Here is a 26,648-nt window from a genome sequence, read left to right on the forward strand (position 1 = left end):
TGAATTAGACATTTAATGCAAAAATAAGACACAAAGTGAGAAGGCCACACCATGTTCTGAGAGAAGCAACAGCATACAACCAGGCCTATCCCATGTCAAATACAGAGAAGGGCAGAGTGAAAGAGAAAAGAACTGTTAATGTGAAATGGGCAAGTCCAGTGACACAGTCATACTGTGGCTTAAAGCCAGTGCACAAGACTGACTGACACGCATGTCAGTGTTCTGCGATACCACGTGGAAACTACCTGCAACTTTCGTGATGTATGGAGTCCTCACACCCTATGCAATGAAGCCGTGCTCTACTGGGCACACATTTTGCATAGGCTGCATTAAAAGATAAGATAGATATCAATTTTTTGCTTGTTCAAAAAATTGAGACAACATAATGTCCTATGGAGTCGGCTAATACAGCAAAAAATAATATTGAGAAAAAATTGTTGCGTTTAAAGGCTAGAAAGGCAACTCTAGCAATCACTTGACCTAGTTAGGGCACTAGTCACTGTAAGCATTCCCCATCACAGTGCAAGATGGTTTGAGCTACCAAAAATCTAAAAAATAACTTAAGGCAGGACAGGACAGCCTGGGGAGGTGCTTTGCAGGATGTCAGGCCAGGAAGAATGCCAGCATCCAAGCCACATGAGCAAAGGAAATGAAAGGCCAATGCAATCACCAAATGGCATGATCTCACGCAGCAGGGAGCAGTGGCAGTTTCTGTGTGGAGTCACGAAGGCAACTCCTAAAGGTATTTCAGTATACTAAAGAATCATTTGCATTTGACCAGCCCTCCACATAAGCAAGTAAATCCAGATGATGTTTGCTGAAAACTGCCATGTGCAGCAAAGTCAAAGGGTCAATGGTTGTTGCGTACTTGCTATCAGACAATTACAGAAAGAAGCCTGAAGCTGTTACTACATCTCCACACCTGGTGGATGTTAACCCATAAAGTGAATGAACACACTGCTGACACCACTGGTCACGCAGCATCTGTCCTTCCAAGCACATACAGCACATTGGCTTTAAGAGTTCAAAAGTTTTCACCAAGCAACACAATGTATTTAGGAAGCTTTAGTGCAATTGTAGAGCAATGCACCTAATATCATAATCTGACATGGTAAGCGTGCTCGGCTAGTAGCACGTGTGCATTTTGCCAGTTGCCAAGGAACTGCCCTGCAGCTGTGTGGAAATAATGATCTGCACACAAGCAAGCATTTGCTTCAGGACCAATTGAAGAGCCGGACAACCCTAGTCCACTTCATCCATAGCAAGGTTTGAGCAATAGAGTGAACATGCGAAGTACTATATTTAGTATAAAAACTTCAAAACTAAAAGCAGGACAGAAGAATAAAATGCAGGACTATTTGATTTCAGAACCCAAGTAGCTGAAAACAGAAGCTACCTGATTGATAAGCACTTTTAGGGTATCTCATGACAATTTCATCAAACTATAATACACAAGTCAGCATAACCCACATCAAAGCATCTCTTGAACTACCCCCTTTAGCCGTAAGACGCAGAATCTCACGACTCAGTCTGTTCCATAAGCTATATCACAACTTTTATCACCTGCATATTACACTGTTACTGCCACCCGCTCGAACTTCTCGCCGCCTGTTCAACTCCAACAGCGTACAACGCCTTCATGGTTCAACTCTTGCATTCAACAAATCGCTTCTTCCTACAGCCATTGAAGACTGGAATTGCCTTCCTGAAACAGCTGCTCTTGAGACAAATCCAGAAAAATTCAGGCAGTCCTTAACTACACTCTTTGTTAAATAACTTGAACTACGCATTCTTTGTTTTCTCGCACCATTTTATGTTACAGGCGTTGTTCAATAGAAGATCTTGATTTTCATTTTGCTTTGTACACTTTGACTTGTATTTCAATGTCCGGTTGGGTGTCAATCTCTTATTATAAAGTATCTCTTCATTTGTTAGCTTATTCCTAATTACCTGCTCCATCCCATCCTTGTGTTTGATCTTTTTTTGCCTTGTGCTCATTACCGTACTTCATTATAAGTGAACAAAATTACAAAAGATTTTTTTTTTGTGTGCTCTGTACTTGTAACATAGTTGGTTCTTTGTTAAATAGCATTCGCTCCATTATATGCCATTTCAATACTGTTCCCCCCCCCCCCTTATGAAATGCCCTGTTAAGGGTTAATAAATGATGATGATGATGTTAATTCAAATGCGGAATAATCATGAGTTGGCAATTCAAATGTGCACCAGAAGTGACGTGAGCTACATCAGATTTTCACAGCAAGTTAGTGTGAGGCTCCTGTAAATTATTATGACAACCATATTACGAATGTTTGAAAGAGGGTACGACATTGAAACACAATGCTACATCCAAGTACTAGCTCATGCCATACCCACACTCACATAGACAGACTTAGGAATGTCCTGCACAAAGCCTGCAGCCCCTTTCTGCCATTGCAGGGGGTGTCAGGGGAGCAGTCTACACAATATCTGCTCTTTTGTGAAAGTGTCATAGAGCACACTTAGCTACTGTTAACTGAATATAAAAGTGTAAGAACTAGCCAATGAAATGCAAGTGCTCTTTTTCTAAGACATTGGTACAGGGTAAGCTGGTTTCAGCAACAAGCAGTCAAGAAATGGTGACAGAGGAGTTCAGTTTTAATTACTGTAAACAAGTAGCCAATAAATAAACAATCAAAATTGCATGAACCAATCAGTAAAGTATTTCATCACTCAAGATCTTACCAGCACATGCCAGACATTTTCGTTGGCTCCTTCAAAAGAACAAAAGCGAATGCTGACTCCTAAAAGGCCATGGCCTCCCCACATGGACGAAGGCACAATCTCAACATCCCGCACCATCTGGGTTTTGCTGCTGTATACTGTCATGACAATAGGTTTTTCTATGTTGGCCTTTAGGACATCCTTGAGAACATCATTGTCTTGATTCTGAAAAGAAAAAGACAAGGATATATATATACATATCAACAGTGCTTATTAAGTACTAGAAGATAACTGTAAAAGTAAGTGTTCCACAGTATATTTTTTCCATAACTACCAAGCAAGTTTTTCAAAAACCATGTAGGATTATTTCCTACCTGAATGTGAATTGCTCAATTAAATCATATTTACAGACTCCTCAAGGCAGCAGGCTAACAGCCAAGTATAAATAATCCATTTAATAAGAATCCACAAGCCTCATTGAATTGAAAGTAACTTCTGCATGAGTTGTTGACAGTGCTGGGCATAGTCCTCCATGATTTCACTTTGTGCAAGCACAGCATGATGCTAGCATACAATGCAGCAGGTGTGAATTGAGGGAAAGCATTCAGCAAAGAACAAAGTGTGCCGTTTACTCTCGACAGTTAAGCCTTTATAGCAAATGCATGAATGGTAATGTGAAACCTACATTCTTTTTATTATTATTATAAGCTCTATTATGGTAGTACTGTAATGCTGGCACTGGAATGGTGCCTTAAGGTGCTACTTGCTCATAAGTACAGCATACAAGCTGTCCAAATGTTGTCTGCAACAAGGACTTCGCGAAGCACCTACACCACCTACATTTCCAATATAGCAAGTGTAGAAGTGCCAAAAACTTGTGCAGAACTGACACACTGGTGCTCTTAAATACATATAGACTGTTCATTGATTTGTATGATCAGACTATTGCATCAAATTGAAATATTTGTTGTGCTTTTTTTTTTAGGTTTCCTTGTAGACAGGCACTGTTATTGCTTCTGTAATGAGGCTTCTAATTATTTTATGTGATGTGCTTTACGTTTTCTCTAGGCTGCTGTTCTGTGGGCTACTGTTCATGGTATATTCTAAAGTGGCATACTATAACAGAGCAGTGGCTGCAGATTTTTAAGTATTTTATATGATGGGCTATGCGTTCTTTTTTACGTGACCATTTGAAATCTGTAAATATATATATATATATATTTTTTTTCACTCAAATGTATTTTCCCGTCTCTTGTTTCTGCCAAGTAATGGAGAAAGCACCCAGTCAACCTGCAGCTTAGTGGCTTTTTGTGCTTGTCCTTGCATTCCTGTGTTTTTGTAAAAAAGAAATGCTGAAATAAATTAACTTGACTTAAACATTGACAAAGGATTAGAATGCTTGTAATGCATGAATTGTGAAATAGAGGACAAAAGTGGTCCAACCTATGAATAAGTGCAGCAAAATTAAGGAGACCTTATGTTTGCTGTAAGTTCCAGCAGAAAGCCAAAAGCAACTCTAACGTTCTAACTTGGCTCACGGTGAACAAAAACAGCTAAGGTGCAGTGCTTCTGGCTTTTAATCTTGAAAATTCAGTGCCTTTCTCTTTTCAGTTTTTGTCCATGACAAAAAAAATTTAGATCCTATCTATGGATATTTATATTCAAGTTTACTCCCTTCCACAACAGGCAATAGCCTACAAGTGGCACTAGACTGCAAGCCATTGACAGTGTGCTTCTATCTTTAGAATACAATATTGTGTGTGCATAACTTAAGCTTCATTCACCTACTTTTCTTTGTGTGTATGCACTTGTGTTCACTAGTCAGTATATGAGGCCACTGCTATTGCACCCAGAGCCTGTGTCTGTGCAGGTTCCAAGTAAAAACCTACACTGCTTTCTCTAAATGATGCCTGTCACTATGCAGCACTCAACAATGCGTGTATTTGTACAGAGTGCTGACTTTGTATATGCTACCCTTCAAAAAAATTTAATTATGGGGTTTTACGTGCCAAAACCACGATCTGATGAGGCACGCCGTAATGGGGGACTCCGGAATAATTTGGACCACCTGGGGTTCTTTAACGTGCACACAAATCTAAGTACACGAGCGAAATGCGGCTGCCGTGGCCAGGATTTGATCCCACGACCTCATGCTTAGCAGCCCAACACCACAGCCACTAAGCAACCACGGCGGGTTCATGCTACCCTTCACATGTAGCCCCTTTGTAACGACAGTTTGTTGCAGGTGCGCATACTGGTCAACGGCACTTCCTGCTGCACTGACGCGTTGCGTTTCGTGTGTGTGCCACTTAAAGGAAAGTAAATGGCCATTAATGACAAGCCGAATAGCCACTTCATATTGCATGATGTTTAGCCATTTGGCAATTATGCAACTAAGGCTTTCGTGAGATTGGCCACCGAAGTACGCACAAATTTCAAATGGCAGCTATTTCCTGTTCATGCCATTGCATTATGGCAAGTTCACACTTGACCATTCAAAGTACCAGAGTGAAAAACTCCCTGCCACTTCACAGCCCTTCACAAAAAAATTGGAGGACGCTTAGGTTTCGCCTTTCAGAGTGGAATGCGATAGTGTAATCGGTCATCGTTCGCAGGAATGTCGCAGGCATTTTTCTTTATGAGCAGGCTTCACTGCAACACCAACGTGGGAAAGCTAGCTTACAAAGACCAAGCTTACACCGATCCCCTTAAAGTCGGCTTCACTTTTAAACACAAATGCATTGCTAGGAATACATTTTTACAGGGGCAATATAAGCCGTCTTGAATCAAAATGTGAAGGCCCTAGGGCCTTTTTTTATTATTTTATTAATTTGCTGCTGCCCCGAGGCGCGCACGTCCAAAACACATTAGGCAGGCTAAGTCCCAGTTTCACCTGCCAAGGAGGCAAGCACCATATAGGTGGTGTTTTTGCAAGTAATCTAGCCAGGCGCGCCGCTGTAGTATGGTAGAAATGCGGGAAAAGAAAAGGGGTTTGTGTTTGAGCTTCCTCTTAACAGAATTATGTTTTCTCGTACATTCAAATTACAATCCAACGCTACATCTGTAGGTTGTGGTTAAGTCATACTACTTTACAGTTTTTCTTACAGATTTTACTTTGACAAATTCAATTAGTTCACTAACAACTCTGCGCCACGCGGAGGGCCTGCGTGGTCGGGGCGGTTCGGGATTATTTTCTCAGCTGCTGACGCTGGATTTTGTGCGACACGGGGTCCTTAACGCTCTCACGTTAAAACTAGGCATTGAATGCAATCCACCTGGGATCTACTTCTGTTGCCAAAAAAATGTTTTCTCACTGTCAGTCAACAGCAATGCAGTGAGGGCTTCATGTGAATATGTGGATGCGCCTGCAAGGGGTTCACACTGCAAATGTTATCATGCATGTCTCACCCTTGGCCCTTAAATATGGATAGGGTTTGGCATTCCCTACAATAAAAAAATTGGATTACTTTTTTCTGCATTTATACTAAAACAGCATTTTCAGTTTCTTTGGCAACTATACTGCTCAAATGAAATGTAACACTTATTCTCAGCGTCCATTTCCTTCACATAAAAGCATGCCAGCTTTTGTATTTCTTCCTTCACATCTACTATTCACATGAACGTTTACCTGTCCTATTGGCAATATATTTAGCGAGGAGAATGTTCGATAGCACCACTTTGCTTTTTTTTTTGTTGATGTAGTGGCAAACAATGCAAAGACAGTGGACTTGATGTGGTGTAACTATGAGGCACATGCAACCACCATACTAATGCACACTGACTATTCAACTCAGTGAACTCTCTGTAAGTGTAGCAACAAAATGCTGCCAAGTGGTGAGTATGGCGAGGTATAGAGTGACCAGTTCTGCTTATTACAAGTAGATTTTGGCATGTTGCCTCCAGCTGACTCACTTGCAAAAAATAAATCACTGGTCATAGTTTATTGGGCTCCCTTGGCATTACAGTGGAACCTCGTTGATATGATTCTGCTTAATACGTTTTTCAGGATGATAAGTTTTTTTTTTTTTTTCTTCTCTCTTCCCGAAAATTCGATTTGGTTGGATAATACGTTGGGATGATATGATTTTCGGATGACATGCTTTATTTTCCGATTCCTGTGAAGATCGTATCAACGAGGTTCCACTGTAAAACTATTTTGATCCAGAAGGTGGCAGTTTGATGTCTTCTATCATTTGTAGGTATTTTCACATGGTCAAATTTCCAGGTGGCCAAGTGTGCAGCATTAAAGGAATATTAATGACAATCACTAAACCAATCTAGATACCTGAAATATTCTCTCAAGACTGTATTTGCATTTATTCGGCAAAACAGGCTGGTTACTAGCAGAGGAGATGGAGGCCAACTTTTTCCCATTTTAATTTTTGCCTCCAAACCGCAGCACTATCACTGTGCTGTTACGGATTTAGTTTTGCACCTTGTGATCGTTTTTGCAATGGGTAATGTTATCAAATCTCACTATAGGCTTGCTTCCTTTAGAATGCAATGTAACCCATGTTAATCAGTAAACTGTTAGCCAGTCTGCAGTAGACACTTGTGGGAACCTCAAAGTATCATCACCACTAGTCTTTTGTTTTGCCATCTTTCCTGGTGTGCTAAGTGTCTAAAAAGTATAATTTACCAATCTAGTTTCGTTTATAATTGTTCTTTAGTTTCCCTTTAATTTATATTTGTAACCGTTCATGAGAAAAGAGAAGAGCTACGGAAAAGTTATAACCATATTTGCTTTGTTGCAATCTATGATGACAACTAGTTGTTGGTAAGTTTTCTGATTATATTAGAACTTACATTTTTCAAAAATTTCTATAAAAATATATATTTTTTCGAATGAGCCAGATTTATAAATAAATGCATTACGTAAAATATTCCAGTTCATATGAGCTTGTTTTGAGAGGGAGCATACTTAGCAATAGTTGGAAAAAAAAATTACAATTGCAATGAACATAAATGTAGTTATTCATATTTCCTTCATAGAATGAGTACTGACGCTATGGCAGCTCTGTACTGCTTCTATGCTGCGACATTCAAGATTACTAAAGTGCAAACCTAAATCTATACCCTTATTTTTCCTATATGAATCTGTCCTAGAGTACTGACCTTCAATTAAAAGTTAATTAAAGAAAATAAATATTGCCAGACTATTTTCAGTGTATTTTGGTTTTAAACTGAGAATGCAGAAACCTATCTGCAGATTATCAGCATTTCTTTGAGTCATAAGACATAATGCAGAGGAATGAACAGGAAGGCAGAACATGAGTAGTACCCTGTCAACATTTCTCCTCATTTCTGCCATAGGGCTACATGGCAGGCCAATATAGAAAAAACAAACAATGGTGGATGGGAGTGGTTCAAAACTTGTTGCTACATCTGAGCACTAAAAGTCAAGAAATGTGAATGACACAGTGGTTCCGTGGCAGGAAATCACTCTGGAACCTGACACCAAATGCTCCAATGTGAATGTACCTAAGTGCACAGAGGCAATTGTTTTTTGTTCTTGTTTTTTTCCAGTAATTCCAGTAAGCCAGCACACCTATGACCTCCATACAAAGTTCATCCTCTTTTGCAACATGCCACTTTTATAGCCAATACAAGAATAAGTGGGGATAGTGATGCTGCCATGAACAATACGCAACTGCCTCATGAAAATACATTGCTCATACAATCAACTATCAGTCAAAAAAAAAAAAAAAAAAAGCACATGGTGAAAAACTCCATACACAAGTGCCAAAGAGCAGGTAAATACAACATCCAGCATGTGCATTTGCCTGGTTAAATGTGTGTAAAATGCAAAAGTAAGTGAGCAACTAAGCCAACAAGATATCACGGGACACTGGGTGGCTCTCACGTAGCTTGAAACATTACTTACTGAGTAAATATATTTGGGCAAATATATGTAACATGTAACATGCCTCAACTGCAGGAGAACTTTCTCCTTTATCACTGTGCTTCATCCTTACATCAGAAACAAAACGTCAAGTAATTCTCACCATAACCACAGGAAATGATTGATTGTAATGAGCTATGCTACATAAATGGGGTAAACAGATTTTGGAACTGCTTACATTGAACAACACCGCCAGCATATTTTTTGGCCCTCTCTAAAGCAGCACAAGACTCTTGACCAGCCCATTTCTCCTTTCTTTTTAGACGTTAAATGCAAAAGTGAATCTTGTTCAGCTTTGTTTTTGTTTTCTTACCGAAAATTCTGAACCTGAAGCAAAGCTAATACATGTGCACACATTGACCATATGTTATGCATGTCACAGTGCAACATATCTTGTCAGGATCCAAAAGGTTGCACATATAACAGCCGAGTGCAGATGTCATGTAACACAGAATCCAAGTTTCTCACAAGATTCATATCTGGCAAAGCAACAACTATCATTAAAACATTTTGAAAAACACATACCAAACGTGTGTTCCCGATGGCAACAATAAAATCGAAAAAGGCCTCCAGCCCAGCCTTATGTCCAGGGGAATTCTCTTGAACCTAGATGCAGACAAATCAGAGACGGTGAATGTCATTCTCCAGCTTTATCCAGGTTATCTATCTAAAAAAGCAAAATACAGCTGTACCAATGAACACGACTGCAAGAGGTTTGCATAGACCACAAACATACTAAAGTGCCCTAGCTCCGTTCTACAATCTCGCTTACATGCTTGATACGATTAGCATAACGGGCCTTGTTCACCACGCCTCCGTGTCTGCAAGGTGATGAGCGAAAACTGGACATGAGTCGTGAGAAATGCATTTCCTGTTCACTTAATGTGTATATATATATATATATATATATATATATATATATATATATAGTTAAAAAAATATAAGCACGTAGGAAAAACATAACAGGACTTTACTGACGTTTCGGCCGGGGTCCAGCCTTCATATATATATAATATATATATATATATATATATATATATATATATATATATATATATAAAGTGTGTGAGTAACTTTTCATAAAGTGTCGTTTTCTTTCCAACCATTGAAGCTTGCACGAGTCACAGTGAAATAACGTAGCTGGATCACAGCGTAGGTTGCGCTTCAGGCTGTCGGCCCTTTTACCGAAAAGCCATCACTATTACACTCGGTAAGGTCAAGTATGCGTACCGCTTTCCAACACGCACGTTTCTTAGTAACGGCTGTCGCTCGTAGAGAAACAGGAGAGTTTACTTGCTATTACATTTCATACACCGTCATTTTGCGATTGAAACGGACGCAACGAACAAGTGGCCAAAGGCTCTGCACACAATCGGTATGGCACTGTTCAAAACTGCACGGTTACAGTCACACATGCCGAGTGCACCAGTGGCCCATTTTTATGGGACAGCGCAACAGCGCACACAGTGATCTGATACACATCACAAAACGTATCCTACTTCAACCTTTTTATTTTCTCTATAATGCGCCATTCCTTACCATGCTGTTATATTTACTGTCTTCGGGTGCAAGGAATGCGATGGTGAACTATGCTGACAGTACCGGCATGTTCATTACGTGCAACTTCTTACCCGTAAAACGTGATATCCCTCCGTGCCGCCTCCAGGAATGGCACTACTTTGTGAGCCGCCCATCTTATGAAACCGTCAACCCCCGTAAGCTTTCAATCAACACATTAAGGAGCCAAGTTGATCACAAACCTAACGTGTACCCCTACGTGGCAAGGGGGACAGCTCGCAACAGTTTCTTTTTTCTGTATCTACGTTTTTGATACGGAAATCAGTAACGTCACCTATCGGTGTCAACCGGTTTGATTAAATAAGTTGTGTGAGCATTTCTATAAGATAACTTAACGTATTAAATTTTACTTACATGTGTAACAGTAATTTTACTTATAAATATTGAAGAGAAAAATATGCGGCTTTAGTGGCAGATTAGCCAATCGGAAGCCAGCGCAGATGGCGGGAAACTGAGTGGCCAGTGTGGCGCCAAGTGGGTGAAGTGGCAGCAGCCGGGCAGTTCGCGCGCAAAATGTGCGGTATCAGCTGAGCGACCGCAGTGTGCCTTTATGTTTCTACTTGCGTTGCTCAACTCCTTAGGAAGTGCCTGTCTTCACGTTTGTCAGAAAAGATAGGCTTTCGTCATCGTCCAGGAGGATCGTGTTTATAACCAGCACGACACACTTGTAAGGGATTTCCCGTCGTTGCTGTCTCCGTTTACGCTGTCAAGTGACATCGTGGTCTGCAGGCATGCCTTCCACCCAGTCCATTCTTCAGCTTCCCGTGCGAAAATCTGCACGCTGTGCTGCGAAGGCTAAACAAAGCAGTAAGTCGCCTAGCAACTCTAAAAAAGCCCTTCTCGACGAGAATAGTGTGCGCCAGATTCACCGAGTTAGCAAGAGGCTCTTCTCCGGTGACGACGCATCTGCTCCTTCGTCCGACGGTAACGGTAGGCTCCCATGACTTTTTTTTTTTTTTTTTTCCATCTGCTGGCGTCGTTCTGTAAGAGAAATTCTACTGCAGTGTGTGGCTCGCTACACCAAAATATATGTTTATTTCCTTTCTTCAGGGTCACATCAGTCCCCTACAGCGCAGTCGCCGAAGAAAGCCAAGGAGATATCCAGCCATGAAAATATGGTTTCCCTCTGTCTCTCCACGCCCGACAGTGAGTGTTGTAAAACACGTTTCTTGATGGCACGCATAGACGTTTTGCACGAAGTAAACTAGGAACGTTGTCTTGCATTCTGTGTCCAGTAATCGTTTACAAATAGCGATATTCTGACCTCATCCCTCCCTTTTATCGCAGCGTCGTTGTACCAGAAGGCAAAGCAGAATTTAACGTCACAGTCAAGCGTCCGCGTTGTCGGTCGTCAAAGGGAGATGGAGGAAATGAAAAACTTCCTGCACTCTAATTTGCGTGCCGGCTCCTCCGGTAGCCTGTACGTTTCTGGCGCACCGGGCACCGGCAAAACTGCTTGTCTGTCACACATACTCGAGACATCCAAGGTAAGTTGTCTATCTAAATGAATGACACTATACGGTGTGTTTCAGCCACGAGTGTCTCCAGTTATTTGAGACAAAGTGATAATTGTGGGTGGCAAAATGGTATAGGAAACTGTGCCGTAATTGCTAAAACGCTCAATTTGCCAACCTTTATTAACTAGCTGTTTTTCTTAATCGCATTACTGTACATGTCGCAAGTGCGGGATTGAAGCTGGTTATAGCTCAAGGTATTTCCATTTACAATATGGTTGGGAATAGGAGACGATAACGGGTATTCCGGATAATCAGGGCGCAGGAGGTTAAATACAAGAACTGGAAAACATAACAAGCTCTGTCCTTTGTTTTCCTGTTCTCCTATTCTGCCTCCTGCACGCTGATCATCCTGAATATTTGCACTTAGTTTCAGGATATGCAGCCCTAAAAGTATGGACATAAAACATTGGTATTTCGCAAAGGATTTCTTCAGAAATGTTAAGGGGTGCTCTCTGGGGAAATGAGGAGTGCCAGTTCATACTGCAAGTTTGTGAACATATTTTTCAAAACTGGGATACATGAGCACTGACCGGCTTTAATTGTGCCATCTGTTACAAGTAATTATGAAAAGTTTATTAGTGACATTTATTTTTTAGAGCTCTTATTTGTGATTATTGCGCAGTTTCTCATGTCTGCCTCTGTTAATAAATCTTGGCCATCAAAAATAATCATTTTGTCTCAAATGCCCTACCAATTATTATACACCCACTGCTGATACAACTGATAGATATATTGCGTGTTACCGTGAGCAATATAATGTGCCCGATTTTTATCATTTCAGGATCTCTTCAAATTCCAGTATGTGTTTGTCAACTGCATGACACTACAAAGCAGCTCTGCTATTTACCAGAAAATTATTGCTGGTCTTGGCTTGTCACCTACCTGTAGCAATCACCTTGAGACGATACGCAGAAGACTCACTACCAAGGGCCATCCCATGTGAGTGTTCTTAACAATCAGTATGAAGCATGTTGTGCTTATCCGTCACTATGCAGTATTAACAACTTGCATAGTGTCTGTGGTTTGGCAAATGGAGTTCTGTGGGAAGGTGAAGGAAGTTTCGTGAACGGGTCACCCACCCGAGAGTCGCTTCATGCTACATGTCGTGGTCGAGTGACAAGTATCCGACGAGATTGACAAGACGTACTATGTGTTAACTGACAACTGTTTAATAGGTTACATAAGCTTGCATGGCTACATGTCGACTCCTCTCATACGGTCTGGGCACGGTCCCACAGAGGCTTCTCCCATGATAGTGTACGAGTGCCATCTCATTGCGGTCGTACACACGGCACTACTCTGAGGTGGATTACATTTTTTTTCCATTTCATTATGGACAGTAGATTTACCAGTACAAACACAATCATAAGTGAGTTGTCATTTCAATTTATTATTGCTGTTCTTTTTATTGACCTTTATTGACTTTGGTTGCAGGATCATTGTGATGGATGAAATTGACCAACTCGACAGCAAGAACCAGACAGTGCTGTACTCGCTTTTTGAGCTCCCTCAATTGAAGAATTCTCGTGCCATAATTTTTGGTAAGCATAGCACCATTTTCATTAGACCTAGGCAATATCTGTGTAATATGATTTCTGTGCAAGGCAAAGCATGGATTAGCTGGAACCTGCAAAGTTTATCTTCATGAAGATCTAAACATAATAATAAAATAAACGAATTGTCCATGTTTACTGACAGTAACAGGATATGTGCTGTGGTGGCCTGAAAAATTCGGAACAGCAGTGAGCTGAACTGAATTAATATTTTTGCTAAGGGGTAGATAGTTCTGCTCAAAAAAACCCTTTTTCTAAAGGTACAAGCTAATTACATGTTGGATTCCAATGTTGTGACTGCCCTTGTGATCATGTAACATTAGTGATTTGTAGCGAAGCCTATCGCAAAAAATAAATAAAGGCCATTGCTCCATGCTGGTAACAGCTGACTGACCCTTTTTCTTTTTTTAATGCTGTTCACTGCGATTACTCTGATAACATGTTGGGCTATAGACATTCTCAATTCCAGCTAGAACAAAAAAAAATGAATTCTTCAGTGCAAAACATTCCATGTAGCGGGATGTATTGTGGCAAACAGTAGGGTTGATGAGGCTGCTGCTTTATTTCCTAGAATTCAATTAAAATGCTGTACGCAATATTTTATTCAGAAGCTCAGTGTTTTATGTTCTAGGTCCAATCTGAATGGTCGGATTAATTCGTGGGCAGTGCCAGTTTAATGAGTTGGAAGGACAGTTAGTGCTATAAAATGATATATCAGGTGCAGTGAAGGTTGTTTGTGGAAACTAATTTGTTTTCTAAGCTACTGCAGATTCACAAAACTCGGATCCTTGCAAAAATTGAGTTTACGTTATTTGAAGTGTTCTGTCAAATGTTGTTTCGAATTGCGTGGGTGTTCTTCAGGAAAGCTTCATGGGAAGCTAGTTGTCAAGGGATCATTTTGATTTATAATGCACTGCTTCTGTGGTATTCGACATCAAAAAAATTATGAAAATTTCTGCTCGCGAATCGTCATTCTTTGTATTGTGGTGTACTAAAAAGGTAAAATATGGGTATTATTTATGGTAAGAGCTATGCATTTTCCTTTTAGCTTGCTACCTAGTTCACATCCACACAAATTCTTCTAAATATTATTAAAAAAGGAACACTGTGAAACAAACTGTAGCAATGAAACTGAACAGTGTAGGATACCAAGATTGACCTAGAAATTCAGACCCATTCTCGTTTAAACTACTACACTCCTCTCCAATGCTCGAGTGCTCACCGACTTTCTAAGCATACATTGGCGCAGCCAGGCGTGCAGCAGTGCACTGAGCGAGGCACAACTTTCACGTTACTGCAGGCGCAATCGGTGGGTTTCGCCACATGTGATGCGTGGAGGGCAACACTATGTGTTGGTGTTACAGGGAATCGAGCTTTGCGTCAATTCAATGAACACTCCTCTCTCATTGGTGGAAGCACATGTGGCGGCTTGTACACTTCTATCAGTAAAAGCACCTTCTGGCTTGCTCATCTTTCTCGCTGCAGAAGGTGCAAAACTGAGCAATGAGCTAAGAGAAGCTAACACTTTAAAATGTGCCTTGGTTTCCAATTGCTAGTTGTGGCTGTTGCCATTTTCCAACCTTTTCCGTGGGTCTTGTATTCAGATGTCATTCTTGTTATCTCTGAAACATTGCTGATGAGGTTCTGCTCGTGTGCCCAGGAATTGCCAATGCCCTGGATCTCACAGATCGTGTGCTGCCACACCTGCAAGCCTACGGCTGTCGACCGACATTGCTTCATTTTGCACCCTATTCTAGAGACGAAATAGTAGCCATACTCACGGATCGTCTTAGTGAGGTATGAAATGCTCTTTGCTCGCATTCTTATAGTGCCATATTACTCTCTTCTGAAGTTATCCTCATCACCCATCACTTTTTTTGGCACGTAAAACCCCATAATTTAATTTTTAACCCATCCCTTCTGTGAGGCAGAGAAATTTGGCAAAATATGTTTGGCTTAGTTCCAGTGAAACAGTGAAAATGGCTGTTACCATTCTTGGTACATCTTTGCAAGTTCTTTTTTTGCTCTATTTGTGCCTGAGAGTAGCAAACCAAATGATGTCAATGATAATTCGCGTAAGATTTAAAAAAAAAAAAAAGCAATCTTCACAGATATTGGGTGGGTGTACTTTCTCAAACTAGTCCTCCAACACAGTTGCTCTAGCTGAAATATGCACTCCCTTTAAAAACATATTGAAGAGCTAGAAATTGGGCCCCTTAGTATTGTGGCATCATTGCACAGGTGATTAGTGCTGGCTTCTCTTGGCTAATGGCTTGCTGCTTGTGCACACTACTACAGAATTAGCTGGTGCACCCATCGCATGTAAAGTTTGTGTTTGGCACAGTAGAGGAATCGTGGACAATAGCTAGGTACAGATTTTCTGAGCCTCTTCGTGTTCACCTTCAACTAACTCGACATGCACACCATCCTTCGTTGTCACCTTTAGCAACCTGTCTAGACTCTACCTACTCAGGACCTCTCACGTTCTGGGATGTTATTAATTGGGTTTCACTCTTACCACCATCCCAGAAACTTTTTTATAGGCACTGTGTAAACCATTAGTACGTCTAAGTATATCTAGTATTCTAAAGAAGTCCCATGTCCCCTCTGCAGTCATCAAGCAGCTCATCTTGTCCCATTTGGCTGTGGTATACAGCAGCTCTCTTCACATATACACTGACAGATTCGTCACTTTAAGCATCTCGGCAGTGGCCTTTGTGATCGTACATTAGGTAACTCTTGTCAGTTCAAATTGGACCACAGGTTGACTTCCAACAGCTGCACATCTAGTTGCCATACAGGCAGCTGTTTATTTTGTCTCCTGCCTGACTGTACAAGTAGACGGTACTTTCTGACACAAAATTGGCTCTGCAACTATTGATTATTTTATAAGAGAAGACCATTATTGACGTTGCTCAGCTGTTTGGCCTTGCACATCGAAATGCTCACTCCATTACCTTTCAATGGGTACTTGGACACTGGCTTCACCAGCAATGAGCATGCCAATGAAGCAACTGAAGTATCCATCTTGTACTCACAAATATATGTAAACTCTTTGCTCAAGCTAGATTGCACAATAGCTCAACCAGACCATCAGTACAGGCACCTACTGAAAATTCACCCTAACGGGACTTTTCACCTCACAGTGCTAAAGTCAAGCAAAGCCTTGACACTGCCTTCACTCCACACTGTGCAGACCTCATTGAATGTGCAGACAGCACGAACTGTGAATATTGCCAAATGCGAGAGATTCTGCAGCATGTGTTTTGCGACTGCCCTGCTTACATACAAGAGTGGCATATGCTGGCCTCTACAGGTGGCAGACTTAGGACAAATATTATTGAAAGGGGCTATTTTGAGCATATTGTATAACCACGCAGCACCAAAGACGGCTACAAGGGCTCTTGTGGACTGTTTTCAGAGCACTGAAGGTGTACTTGAGACTTTAAGGAAACCACTGCATTACATGGCTATTATATGCATTACATGGATACACTAAAATCCATGTAATTTGAAATCTGCTAATTCGAATTGGATGGATAACTTGAACTGATCGGCTGGTCCGGGCAGAGTCTCATATACAGTATAGACCACTTATAATGTAACTGCTTATAGTGCAGGACCGGATATAGTACGGTCATTTCAGACTCCCGTTAATTTTCCCATAGCACTCCATGTATACGCATACCGCTTACAGTGCAGCTGTGTGAGATGAAATACCGGTTATAATGCGGCTTCCACGGGAAAATCTTGCCAACAAGGGCAGTAGCGAGCACGCTTCTCAACGAGATGCGCCCACCGATGGGAGAGGAGGAGCATGAGACGTGGAGCACGAGTCCAAGGGTGATAAAATCGTCGCCACGCTTATGTGCGAGCGAAAGCAAGCGGGGGACACGCGCCTTCACGGAGAGCGAACGCACAGCGGAGAGAAAACGCTACTTCCGTTGCACGAAAGGCCGTGGTGGTATGGGAGGGAGGGAGGGGGGGCGATGCTGTGCTGCAGCACCAAATGCGTATCTTGCAACCGGGCGCAAGGGGAACTGGCGACGCAATCTCCCCACACGAAAGAAGCAAAGCGGGAAGGCAGCATGGGGAGGAGGGGCTTCTACTCTGCCAACAAATGCGATCGCACCTGTGCCGGCTGTCACGCGCACCGTATCTTGAAAGCGATCTTCACACGGCTCTGACCTTTGTATGCGCTGTGCTTACGCCGCTCAGTTTCCGTTGAAGCGATAGACCGCACGAACCCTCGCTCGCTGCACTCGCTGCGGCGGCCGCGTTTTGACAGTGGTTGTCTGCGGTCATCAAGTTTGCATCATGTTTGCTTGTGCACGTTGACACCACGCTTGTTAATTCAGTTAGTAAGCGAATGTGTCAAGTTTATGCAGCCGATAAAACTCCTATCCCTACTCCTTTTAGCTCTCTACTAATTTGCTATCGCAATTGATGCTTCGCCTTTCGGTCAAAACTGAGACATTTAAAAAATTATTAGTACTTTGACTGCTTCATGCGAAGATTGTGGGTACTTGGACATTAACCTTTGAACGTTCGTAAATTTAAACGGATGCAAAAAACTCCCAGTCACACGCTTCGATTCTCGGATACGCACGGCTGCTTGGTCTACATGTTTTGCATATGTGCAGGGCTTGTAAATCATTGTTTTGGTTATGGTGCAGTACCGCTTATAGTGCAGATATTCACGACTCCGGCGACTTACGTTATAAGCGGTCTACACTGTATGTTGAATATGGAAAAACTCCTGCAAATTGGAACTCCCAGAACTGTGCATTGCTTATTTCGGACAATATTTCTTGTTTCCGCATACGTACTGCTTTTAAATGAACCTGAGCAAAAGACTGATGTGTCACTAGCCACCATAACAATGTCCACCGCAAAAATTAATCCTTTTAGTTTTGTGGGATATGTTGGGTCCCAGTGCATGCGCTGCCTCTCCACAGAACTGGCACAAAGTGCCGCGTTTCAGTGGATACTCAAATGCTGCAGTGAAGTATTGGGCTTGTTCCGCATCGCCAACGAATGACCATCTGTAATTGCTGTGGCACCCTCTGATAGGCACACCAGTGCTATTGTTCTTGTCGTTGCACTCCCAGCACGAATTATCCGCACTCACTCATTGATTCACAATTTCTGAGACAGCGCTTCCAAAAATGAATATTAAGGCACTACCCCTTGGTGATATCTTACAGCCACTGACAGACTATTCTGAAAGCTTCAGCCATTTCGAAACCTTACGTAGCACCGCTTGAGAATTCGACTTCCGTCCTCCCGCCACCTGCCACGACCTCATGCTGATTTGGCCATCAAGTTGACCGAGTCTAGGAAAAAAATTGATATTTTGATCGTCAGCGCCTCCTCAAAATTGAAAGTTGCGAAGCCTAGTAAATTCAGTCATAGCTGGCTTTGGTCCAAACAATGGCAGAAGCCAAGCCAAGCCACAAGTTAAGGGTATAGAGGCTGGAAGGGCTCTTGGCCTTTCTAGTAAGGGAGTGCATTTACAGTCTGCCATGCAAGTTCCGCGTGTCCGGATTTGTTCCTTTACATAGGAAGTTGTGACACTGTCTTGGGTGGCTCCTTTGACTTTTATTACAAATTTTTGTCAGTTACAAGCAGCACCAACTCCACCCTTTATGTCTATTGAGAAGAAGTAAGGGAACTGCTCAACAATTGCCGTTGCAAATAAACCCGCCATCATACGGCTATGGGAGCATGGTCAGCCTCTGTTTAAGTTGCAAAGGATGGATATTTGGTGCATTTGGAGATCATACTTTCATCCATCTTTAGCGCCAGCCATGACAATGGTTCAAATACAGACTGACCAGGTCGCATGCAAGCGTGTGTGAATGCAGCAACATGTTGACCAGCTTTTCTGGCAACTTGTGGAATACTTATTTTCTGGTGAATTCGACATTTCACAATCTGAATTACAGTTCGGCAACTGTATTGTGCACTGTAACGCACACATTATTGAGCACCATATTTAAAGGGACTATCTTTTGTTGGAACTTCATTTTGTCCTAATAATTTTCAGGTCCCCTTGGAGGTCTATTTTACTATTCCACTGTACAGATTTCTTAATTTTGTTGTCTTTCATAATTCTTTTTCATTCCCCTTACCCCTTCCCCTGTGCAGAGTAGCAGGCCATGGTTATAGTACTAGCTCAGGCCAACCTCTGTTTTTCCTGTAATTCTCTCTCCTCATCTTGGATTTGGCACTACTGCAACACTATTGCACTGCCAAAAATAGGCTACTCTACACCTGCAAAGTACACTCAGCTTCAACTTTTTTGTAACATGACAAATCAGTTCAAAATGCAGTTGCATTTTTGAAAACATTTTGAGCTGTATTTGTGGGGCTTTCAATTCTTATGACCTGTGTGTATTTTATTTTATTTCAGTGTCATGCAGTAATTCAGCCTCAAGCCATTCAGTTCTGTGCACGAAAAATTGCTGCTTGCACAGGAGATGTCCGGAAGGCACTGGATATATGCAGGTATGGCCCAATTTTCTTTCCAACTCTGTACCTTGAGCTGCCTTCTCTTTTGTCGGCAGTTTTAACTTGTGGCATACTGAAATTTTGTCAATTGGTATAAGTGATTGTAGAGTTAAAAAAGCAGATTTAAATGCATTGGAAGTTGAAGAAACTTCTGCATCATGTGTTCAGTGTTAAAGTTGTGCTAATGTTTAAATAGGTCAAAGTTGTTAAGTCATTGCTTCTTGTGCACTTCTTTTCCAGGCGAGCTGTCGAAGTTGTAGAACGTTCCACCAAAACTCAGCAGGTGCTAGTTCCACGGCCCGAGCATGGTATGATTAAACTACTGCAAAATCCAAATTATCTAAAAACTTACCCAGAACAGTCTTGCTTGCGATGTTTCATGCCAATTAGTTTAGATAAACAGCATTATTGTATTGCTCATTTTTACTAATGTCCTATTAAAGCATCCTACATGCTATGTAGAATGGCAGTAATGTTTACTTGAGCGTGGACACTCGTCCTGGCAGTTCATCAACACGGGACTTCATTGGACAAGCTTGTTCATTGGACCTTACAAGCATTTTCCAGTAGCATATCTAGAAGTTTTACTCAGATGTGCACCATTCTTGTAGGAAGACAGTAGTGGGACTGGTTGTAGTCATTTTACTTAGGGTTTAACACATTTGAGAGGCATAGATACCAGCCCACTTTGCCGTATTTGCAATGGCCCTGAAGTTTGCGTGTAAAGTTCTCCTTTCTGTCTTGCACCAGAACATACTTCAAATGTGGCTGCACTTTGTCACAGGTTATAATCTGGGCTCTCCCAAGAAGGCACCCCTCAAGGTCGTCAACATGGCACACATCTCTTCTGTATTGGCAGATGTGTTTGGATCTTCAGCAATGGGCAGCAAGGATCTTAATGCCACCTTGCCATTGCAGCAGAAGTTATTGCTATGCACATTGGTGGCGCTGCTTAAAGTCAAGAAGTTGCGAGATGTGCCTCTTGGAAAGGTAAATGCACTTATTTAAGATATTTTTTTGTTTGAAGGTTTGTGGCTGCTAATAACACTAAAATAAATTCTACCGTGTTTCAAAGCAGCTACAACGTACTAAGCAGCAGAGGACAAGGAACATGAGTAGCCAGTACCAGCACCTGTCTACTCAAATTCCTTGTCCATTTAGTATTGTTAATATGTTCCAAAGGTGCTTTTTACTGACATAGCCAAACAACCTTCACACCAATTAAATCTGTGTTCTCCAAGATTTTTGCATTTCATATGCATGGTAGCACAACCATGTTGATGGTTGCAGTATGCCACTAGGAAGATAATCTGCGAGTGAATTTTTAATAGTATGTATATTTCTGTTCTAAGCTGCAGGTATTTTATTATAAATAAGTGCTTACTTTAATTATCTTCCTCTTCTTGCTGTGCTCATTGCATTGCACAATCTTGCATTATATTTGGGATGACACTTTTGTGTACTAAGGTTTATTAATATCTCCCAACATTCAATGGTCAATGATTTCAGCTTCAAGAAGCCTACATGCGCATCTGCCAGAGGCACCAATGCTCCACTGACCAGTCGGACTTCCAATCCCTCAGCACCCTGCTAGATTCTAGAGGCCTAATCACTGTCAAAAGGCACAAGGAGCTCCGACTGAGCAAGGTATGTGACATTGTAGACTATCACGCCACTGTATTTGTCTTACCTACAGCAGGCTTTTACCCTAAACCACTTGGAGAGAGGGTGTGTTAGTGTGTGTCTGTCTGTCTGCATGCAACTGGTGTAGACACATGTACACAAAGCAATAGATTGAATTAATTTTAAATTGTATTGAATGAAACCGAGCGGCTGCTGCCTCATTCTTTCCACATCGCATACCTTCGGCAAACGCGACTTCAGAACTCGTAGCGATGGCTGCGTCAGCACGTGTTTGGTGTGGTGACACCACGGACCAAAGCACGTGGGAGTTTAGACCCTCCCACGCTTAGCCGTGCGAGGCTTAGCCATGTCCGGTGAAAAGGGGATGCTGGAGGTTGAGCGGATGCCAGATGTTTGGACATTTGAGGCCCCTTAGCAGTGGCAACACACCTCTTTGGCCTACACTTCATATAGATAGCACCACCGGGCTGGCCCACACGCAGGAGATCGACCAGTCGCCTTTTCCTATCTTTCACTTTCCTATCTTCTTTCTACGATATCTTCTGTCTACTTTCCTTTGCCCCATTTTCTTCATCTTCCCGAGTAACCTGGTATGCTTTGTACGATTGGCATGGTAAGGCTTGCTTGACCACATACCCTGCCATGTCTCCTTGGTGGTGGGTTACTGGCATTGTCGAATATACTATACATTTCATGGGATCTTCCAAACCCTTCTCAACTGATCATCCCTCAAAAACGGTGTGCACTGATGCTACCTTTCATTTCTTTCTAAAGAACAAAGTAACATTCCCTAAATATCAAAAGTTAACCAACCTTGTGGCATTTGGGGATAGCCCTGTCACCCTAACGGCACACCGAACCATGAATACTGTCAAAAGGGGAATTTCAGAGGATTACCTGATGGATTTGGGCGATGAACTCGCGGAAGGATGAAAACGTAATTAATGTACAAAGGATCAAGATCAGATGCGACAACAAGGAGCTACTAACTAAACAACTAATGTAGTCACCTTTGACTCTAGCACATTCCCGGAGACACTAGAAATGGGATAAATCAAAATCGCAGTACGACCGTATGTACATTCCAAACCCGCGGCGCGGTTTAAAGTGCCAAAGGTTTGGCCATGCTTCTCAGAGCTGCCAAGGCCAGATTACCTGTGCGAATGCAGTATTCAAGAGCATTCTGCTGATGACTGATGTACGTGAGTAAGGAGTACTCGCGTACTTCTCCCAGAAATATCTCAAAGAAACATCTCGGAAAGCAAGTGAAGACACCGTGTCTCCAAGCCTCTCAGCTACCAAGTATTGCGTATCCAGCGTTCTTTCCAGAAATGACACCAAATTATCTCTTCGGTATTGTCTCAACTATTTCGTTCCATTAGCCACCAGGATGGGACAATATAAAGCCTTGTGATTTGAAAACTAATTTACATAATCTATATAAGTGCTTTTATGGATCTTAAATGGTGTATATGCAGCAGGTAAAATACCAGCTGAGATGAGTCTCAGTTATTACATCAATACATAAGCAAGGTAAAAATAGTGAAATTACAAATTACAGACCAATAGCAATCCTCTGTCATAACACATATTATGGGAAAAAATATTTCTGCTGTCATTACTTACTGTGATAAACACTTAATGTTTTCAGAAATCTAGTACTGGTTTAGAAAACACAGAAGTACAGTGAGGCTTTTAGAAAACTTTCTAAAAGTGTCGCTGTACTTCTGTGTTACCAAAATTGTGAATTCTGCTCGACCATTCTGTACTTCTCAACAAGCATCAGCTGCTAATGGGTTTTAGGAGGAAATTTGCAGCTTCTTCTTTTTTTTTTCAAGAACTATTGTACAGAAAGATAGCAAGCGGTAAAAATAGACAATCTGGTAAGCCAAAAAAAGATCAAGTACAGAATTCCACAAGGATCTACAATTGGCCCACTTCTTTTCAATTATATGTGTATACACAAATAATCTGAATATGTATGTGGATGATACTGCATTAGTGTGTACAGAATTCGCATGAGAGGGCAGTGACATGCATGCAAGAAAATAACAAAATTATGGGTTGGGTGTCTCAGAATTACGAATTTGTCAATCAAAATAAAACAAGTCATTTGCATAAGAAGTCCATATAAACATATTGATTTTAAATCTAGTCTTTCCCTGTAGCAGAAGTGCGGAAACCGTGGCATTCGTTCACCATTAGAGTACAGTTCCACTGTACCTAGACTATAAGTGATGAATTTTATAACTGGGACGAACAAGTCCAACGTGTTTGCAAGAAACTAAGGGCAGTTGCAGCACATATCTATAGGCTATGGGAGCTATAGCTATAGGGCTACAGCTTCATGTGTCTGTCACTAGGCAAAAATGCATTATGATACAATATCTCGGAGTATGGCGATTGCTCTAAAAGCAGGCAGGGAAGAATCTATAGAATTATTAGGATTGCTAAGAACATCGCATCTGGTTCAAGACTGCACAACAACGAAACAGATGAAATACTAAAACAACTGTGTGTACTAAACTTTCAGCAATTATACAGATACGTTATCCTCACTACTAGGTATTATAACACAGAATTTAAAATATCTGTGTATAAAAGAAAACATTACAGAAAACAAAGATACTGCCTAGAGAAGAACTTGCGAATATTAACAGTTATAGCAGATTAATCGATCGCTTAGAAAATGGTGCATCACGCTAACATAGAAGCTCTTCTCTCTTTTTTCGTGCTTGTAAAAGCACCTTTTTGTAATAAACCAATATTTTTAACAATGAAGCTTCGCTCACAATGTGTAGCAGTGGCGCGATAGCTGGTGCAATATTATGCATGCAAGCTCCAAGAAATTGGCTATAGCTCTGCACAGCCGCAAGAAAGCAGAAATCGAGGAGTCGCTCTACGAGAATTCGAAGGGTAGCCATTTCTTATGCGAAGCCCGCCGCGAAGTGCTGTGTACCATAATTCACATTGTTCTCCAGTGACCTGCAATAACTCTGCGGATCCCAGTTCTTTATTCAGAGATTACCCCGCATTGCCCGAAGGCGCTACAGCAGGGGGGTACAGCATTGACATAAACAAATCTTCATTTTTACAGCACACTTGCACTCGAGACAACTTGTTCCATTCTTTAATGGTTCTAACAAAAAAAATGATTTTGCGAATAGGCCCGTCCTGGTACGCAATTCCCTTATTTTGAAAACATGGTCAGTTCTATATGAACGATAATGAGGTTCCTTTTCAGTATTTCAAGTACCAGCAGACATGCCTGGGGAGGCCAGGCTCCAGAAAGCTCTGTTGGTGGTGCTGGGCTTCCGCACGCAGGGCAAGCTATCCCATTGCGAAGCCATGGAAGTAGCAAACCAGACTTAAACACTGGTGGTGTGCAAACTTGGTGTAGAGGCTTCTTCACCCTCAGAGTAATAGCACATTCCCGGTGTTTTGAAGGACAATTTCTTCCTGCAGTATAAAAATGTGGGCCGTTCTTGCGGGTATGTACAGTCTAAAAATGTGGGCCGATCTCGAAGATGGTGCAGCTGCCCCCTGCCCCCCCCCAAAAAAATAATAAGATTGACACAGTCCGGTGCTTCTCTTACTCCCCTCACAAGATAGCGAGCCATGCGCAGTGACTCCGTCCCATTCTCACCCCCAACTCACTCAGGAAGATGTTATTTTTGATCGACTTCAACTAGAGGTTGAATCAGCTTTTTTTTTAAACGACAGATTCGGGTTACCTGTAGATCGCTTGTTACAAATGGCTCGGATCCGAAACTGTCATCACGCACATCACATCACGCTATGTGTGGCAAAAGTGCTTTAAACTTCTTTTGTCGGGCGATCAGAGCATCCGTGAAATTCAGAAGTTAATTGTACTGCAACGTCCACTTGTCACAGTAAACCAGCACTGCTATGGAAGAATTTAAGAAGCAAACCGCAGGATAGGAAAGAAAAGGACGAAGAAGCTGTTTCTCTACATCTCCACCTAGGAGAATGTCACTTCCATGAATAAAGACAACTTGGACTTCTTTTCTTCTTGAAATCAGATTACTTGCGCATATCTGCGAATGTATACTCCAGCCGACACCACTTGAAACAGTCCTAGACTTACTACACACATAATAGTATTCTGCCAGTTATCACGTCATTGCTTTGCATTTTTATTGGTATGTTTAATGTGAATACCGAAATGCAATTGTTTCATTGGGTGTATTAACATTTTTGTGTTGTTAGGGGTGAGGTAGGCGAGGTCTACCTAATGTAGCAGATGGGGTTTTTTTTTCATCTATCACTTTCCGGTATGCTCTCATACTTCTCATTTTCAGGCAATTTTTACCTCTACTGCATTTAAGTCACTACATTGCCAATTCCTCATTTACTTTGTAGGTTAGCCTCAGGGTGGATGAGACAGAAGTCGAGTACGTCCTTCAAGACAAAGCTCTTCTAGCAGCATGCCTCAATGACAGTGCCATGCTGTGAAGCTTACTGAAGACTGTTATGTAGCTGTCATCAGAACCTTGGTGTGATTGTTTCAATTGTTTTCGGCCCTTCAAGTTTTGTGTGTTGATGTATTTGCTCATTTGCTTTATATCATACTATGGCACGGCATGTTGAAAGTGGCAGCTGAGATTATTTTATTTTGGTCCTCAATCACTGTTCTCTCGATGTCATACACAATATTCTTTCTTCAAATACTGTCGCTCATAATCTTATTATGTGCACTCATATTCATTTGTCAATCGAAGTCAATAAAATTTTGCTCACTTACAGCAGTATGAAAAGTTGTCAGTTATTCATTTTCTGGAACAGCACAAAAGGAGCCGGACCTGAAAGAGGAACAAACAGGCAAGTGCATTCTTTTATCAGAAATTTTTCTGTGCACCGTTTGCCTGATGGGTTGGTATAAAATGCATCACTCATTCTTAGTTAATGGAGGTGCTCATTGAGCTTGCATGTTAATTTGCCAGAAAAGCATACTAGATAACAAGGAGGTTTGGTGCTTATTGAAGACCCCTGCATTGAGTTTCTCGAGTACAATTAAAGCAGACCCAAGTATGTATGTTTGTATCATGCGACAAATGTTGGATGCAGTTAAGCTTCGATCTAAGTTGATGGGCTCCGAGACTTGTAACGCAATGGCAGCACTGAGCACTGTAAATAATATTTATTCAAGAACAAAAACTTTGCCTAGATATGCTTGTAGTAGAAAGAGAGCTCAATGAGCGTGTCTTCTATTCCTTA

General features: G+C 41.6%; 2 protein-coding genes across 4 annotated transcripts in view; one reads left to right on the forward strand and one right to left on the reverse strand.

Annotated features, from left to right (window-relative positions):
* LOC119457616 (Golgi reassembly-stacking protein 2-like) overlaps positions 1 to 10,417 on the reverse strand; it is a 52,508-nt gene extending 42,091 nt beyond the window's left edge. Inside the window, exons 1-3 of one of the 3 annotated variants that reach the window (XM_037719249.2) lie at positions 10,237 to 10,417; positions 9,131 to 9,211; positions 2,725 to 2,928 (exon numbers count right to left, since the gene is read on the reverse strand). In XM_037719249.2, coding sequence (XP_037575177.1) covers positions 2,725 to 2,928; positions 9,131 to 9,211; positions 10,237 to 10,299 — 348 coding nt within the window. In that variant the 5' untranslated portion in view covers positions 10,300 to 10,417. Of the gene's footprint in view, positions 1 to 2,724; positions 2,929 to 9,130; positions 9,212 to 10,144 lie in introns of all 3 variants that reach the window. The other 2 variants (XM_037719241.2, XM_037719259.2) reach the window with 2 other exon arrangements.
* Positions 10,418 to 10,625: 208 nt separating this feature from the next.
* Positions 10,626 to 26,554, forward strand: LOC119457635 (cell division control protein 6 homolog). Its single transcript, XM_037719270.2, has 11 exons — positions 10,626 to 11,113; positions 11,234 to 11,329; positions 11,471 to 11,670; positions 12,482 to 12,639; positions 13,135 to 13,241; positions 14,914 to 15,050; positions 19,669 to 19,763; positions 20,007 to 20,074; positions 20,551 to 20,756; positions 21,276 to 21,413; positions 25,794 to 26,554. Exons 1-11 carry the CDS (start codon positions 10,915 to 10,917, stop codon positions 25,884 to 25,886), a joined length of 1,497 nt encoding a protein of 498 aa, XP_037575198.1. The 5' UTR covers positions 10,626 to 10,914; the 3' UTR covers positions 25,887 to 26,554.
* Positions 26,555 to 26,648: the final 94 nt, after the last annotated feature.

Source organism: Dermacentor silvarum, chromosome 1 (genome assembly GCF_013339745.2).
Source record: "Dermacentor silvarum isolate Dsil-2018 chromosome 1, BIME_Dsil_1.4, whole genome shotgun sequence".
NCBI lineage: Eukaryota > Metazoa > Arthropoda > Arachnida > Ixodida > Ixodidae > Dermacentor > Dermacentor silvarum.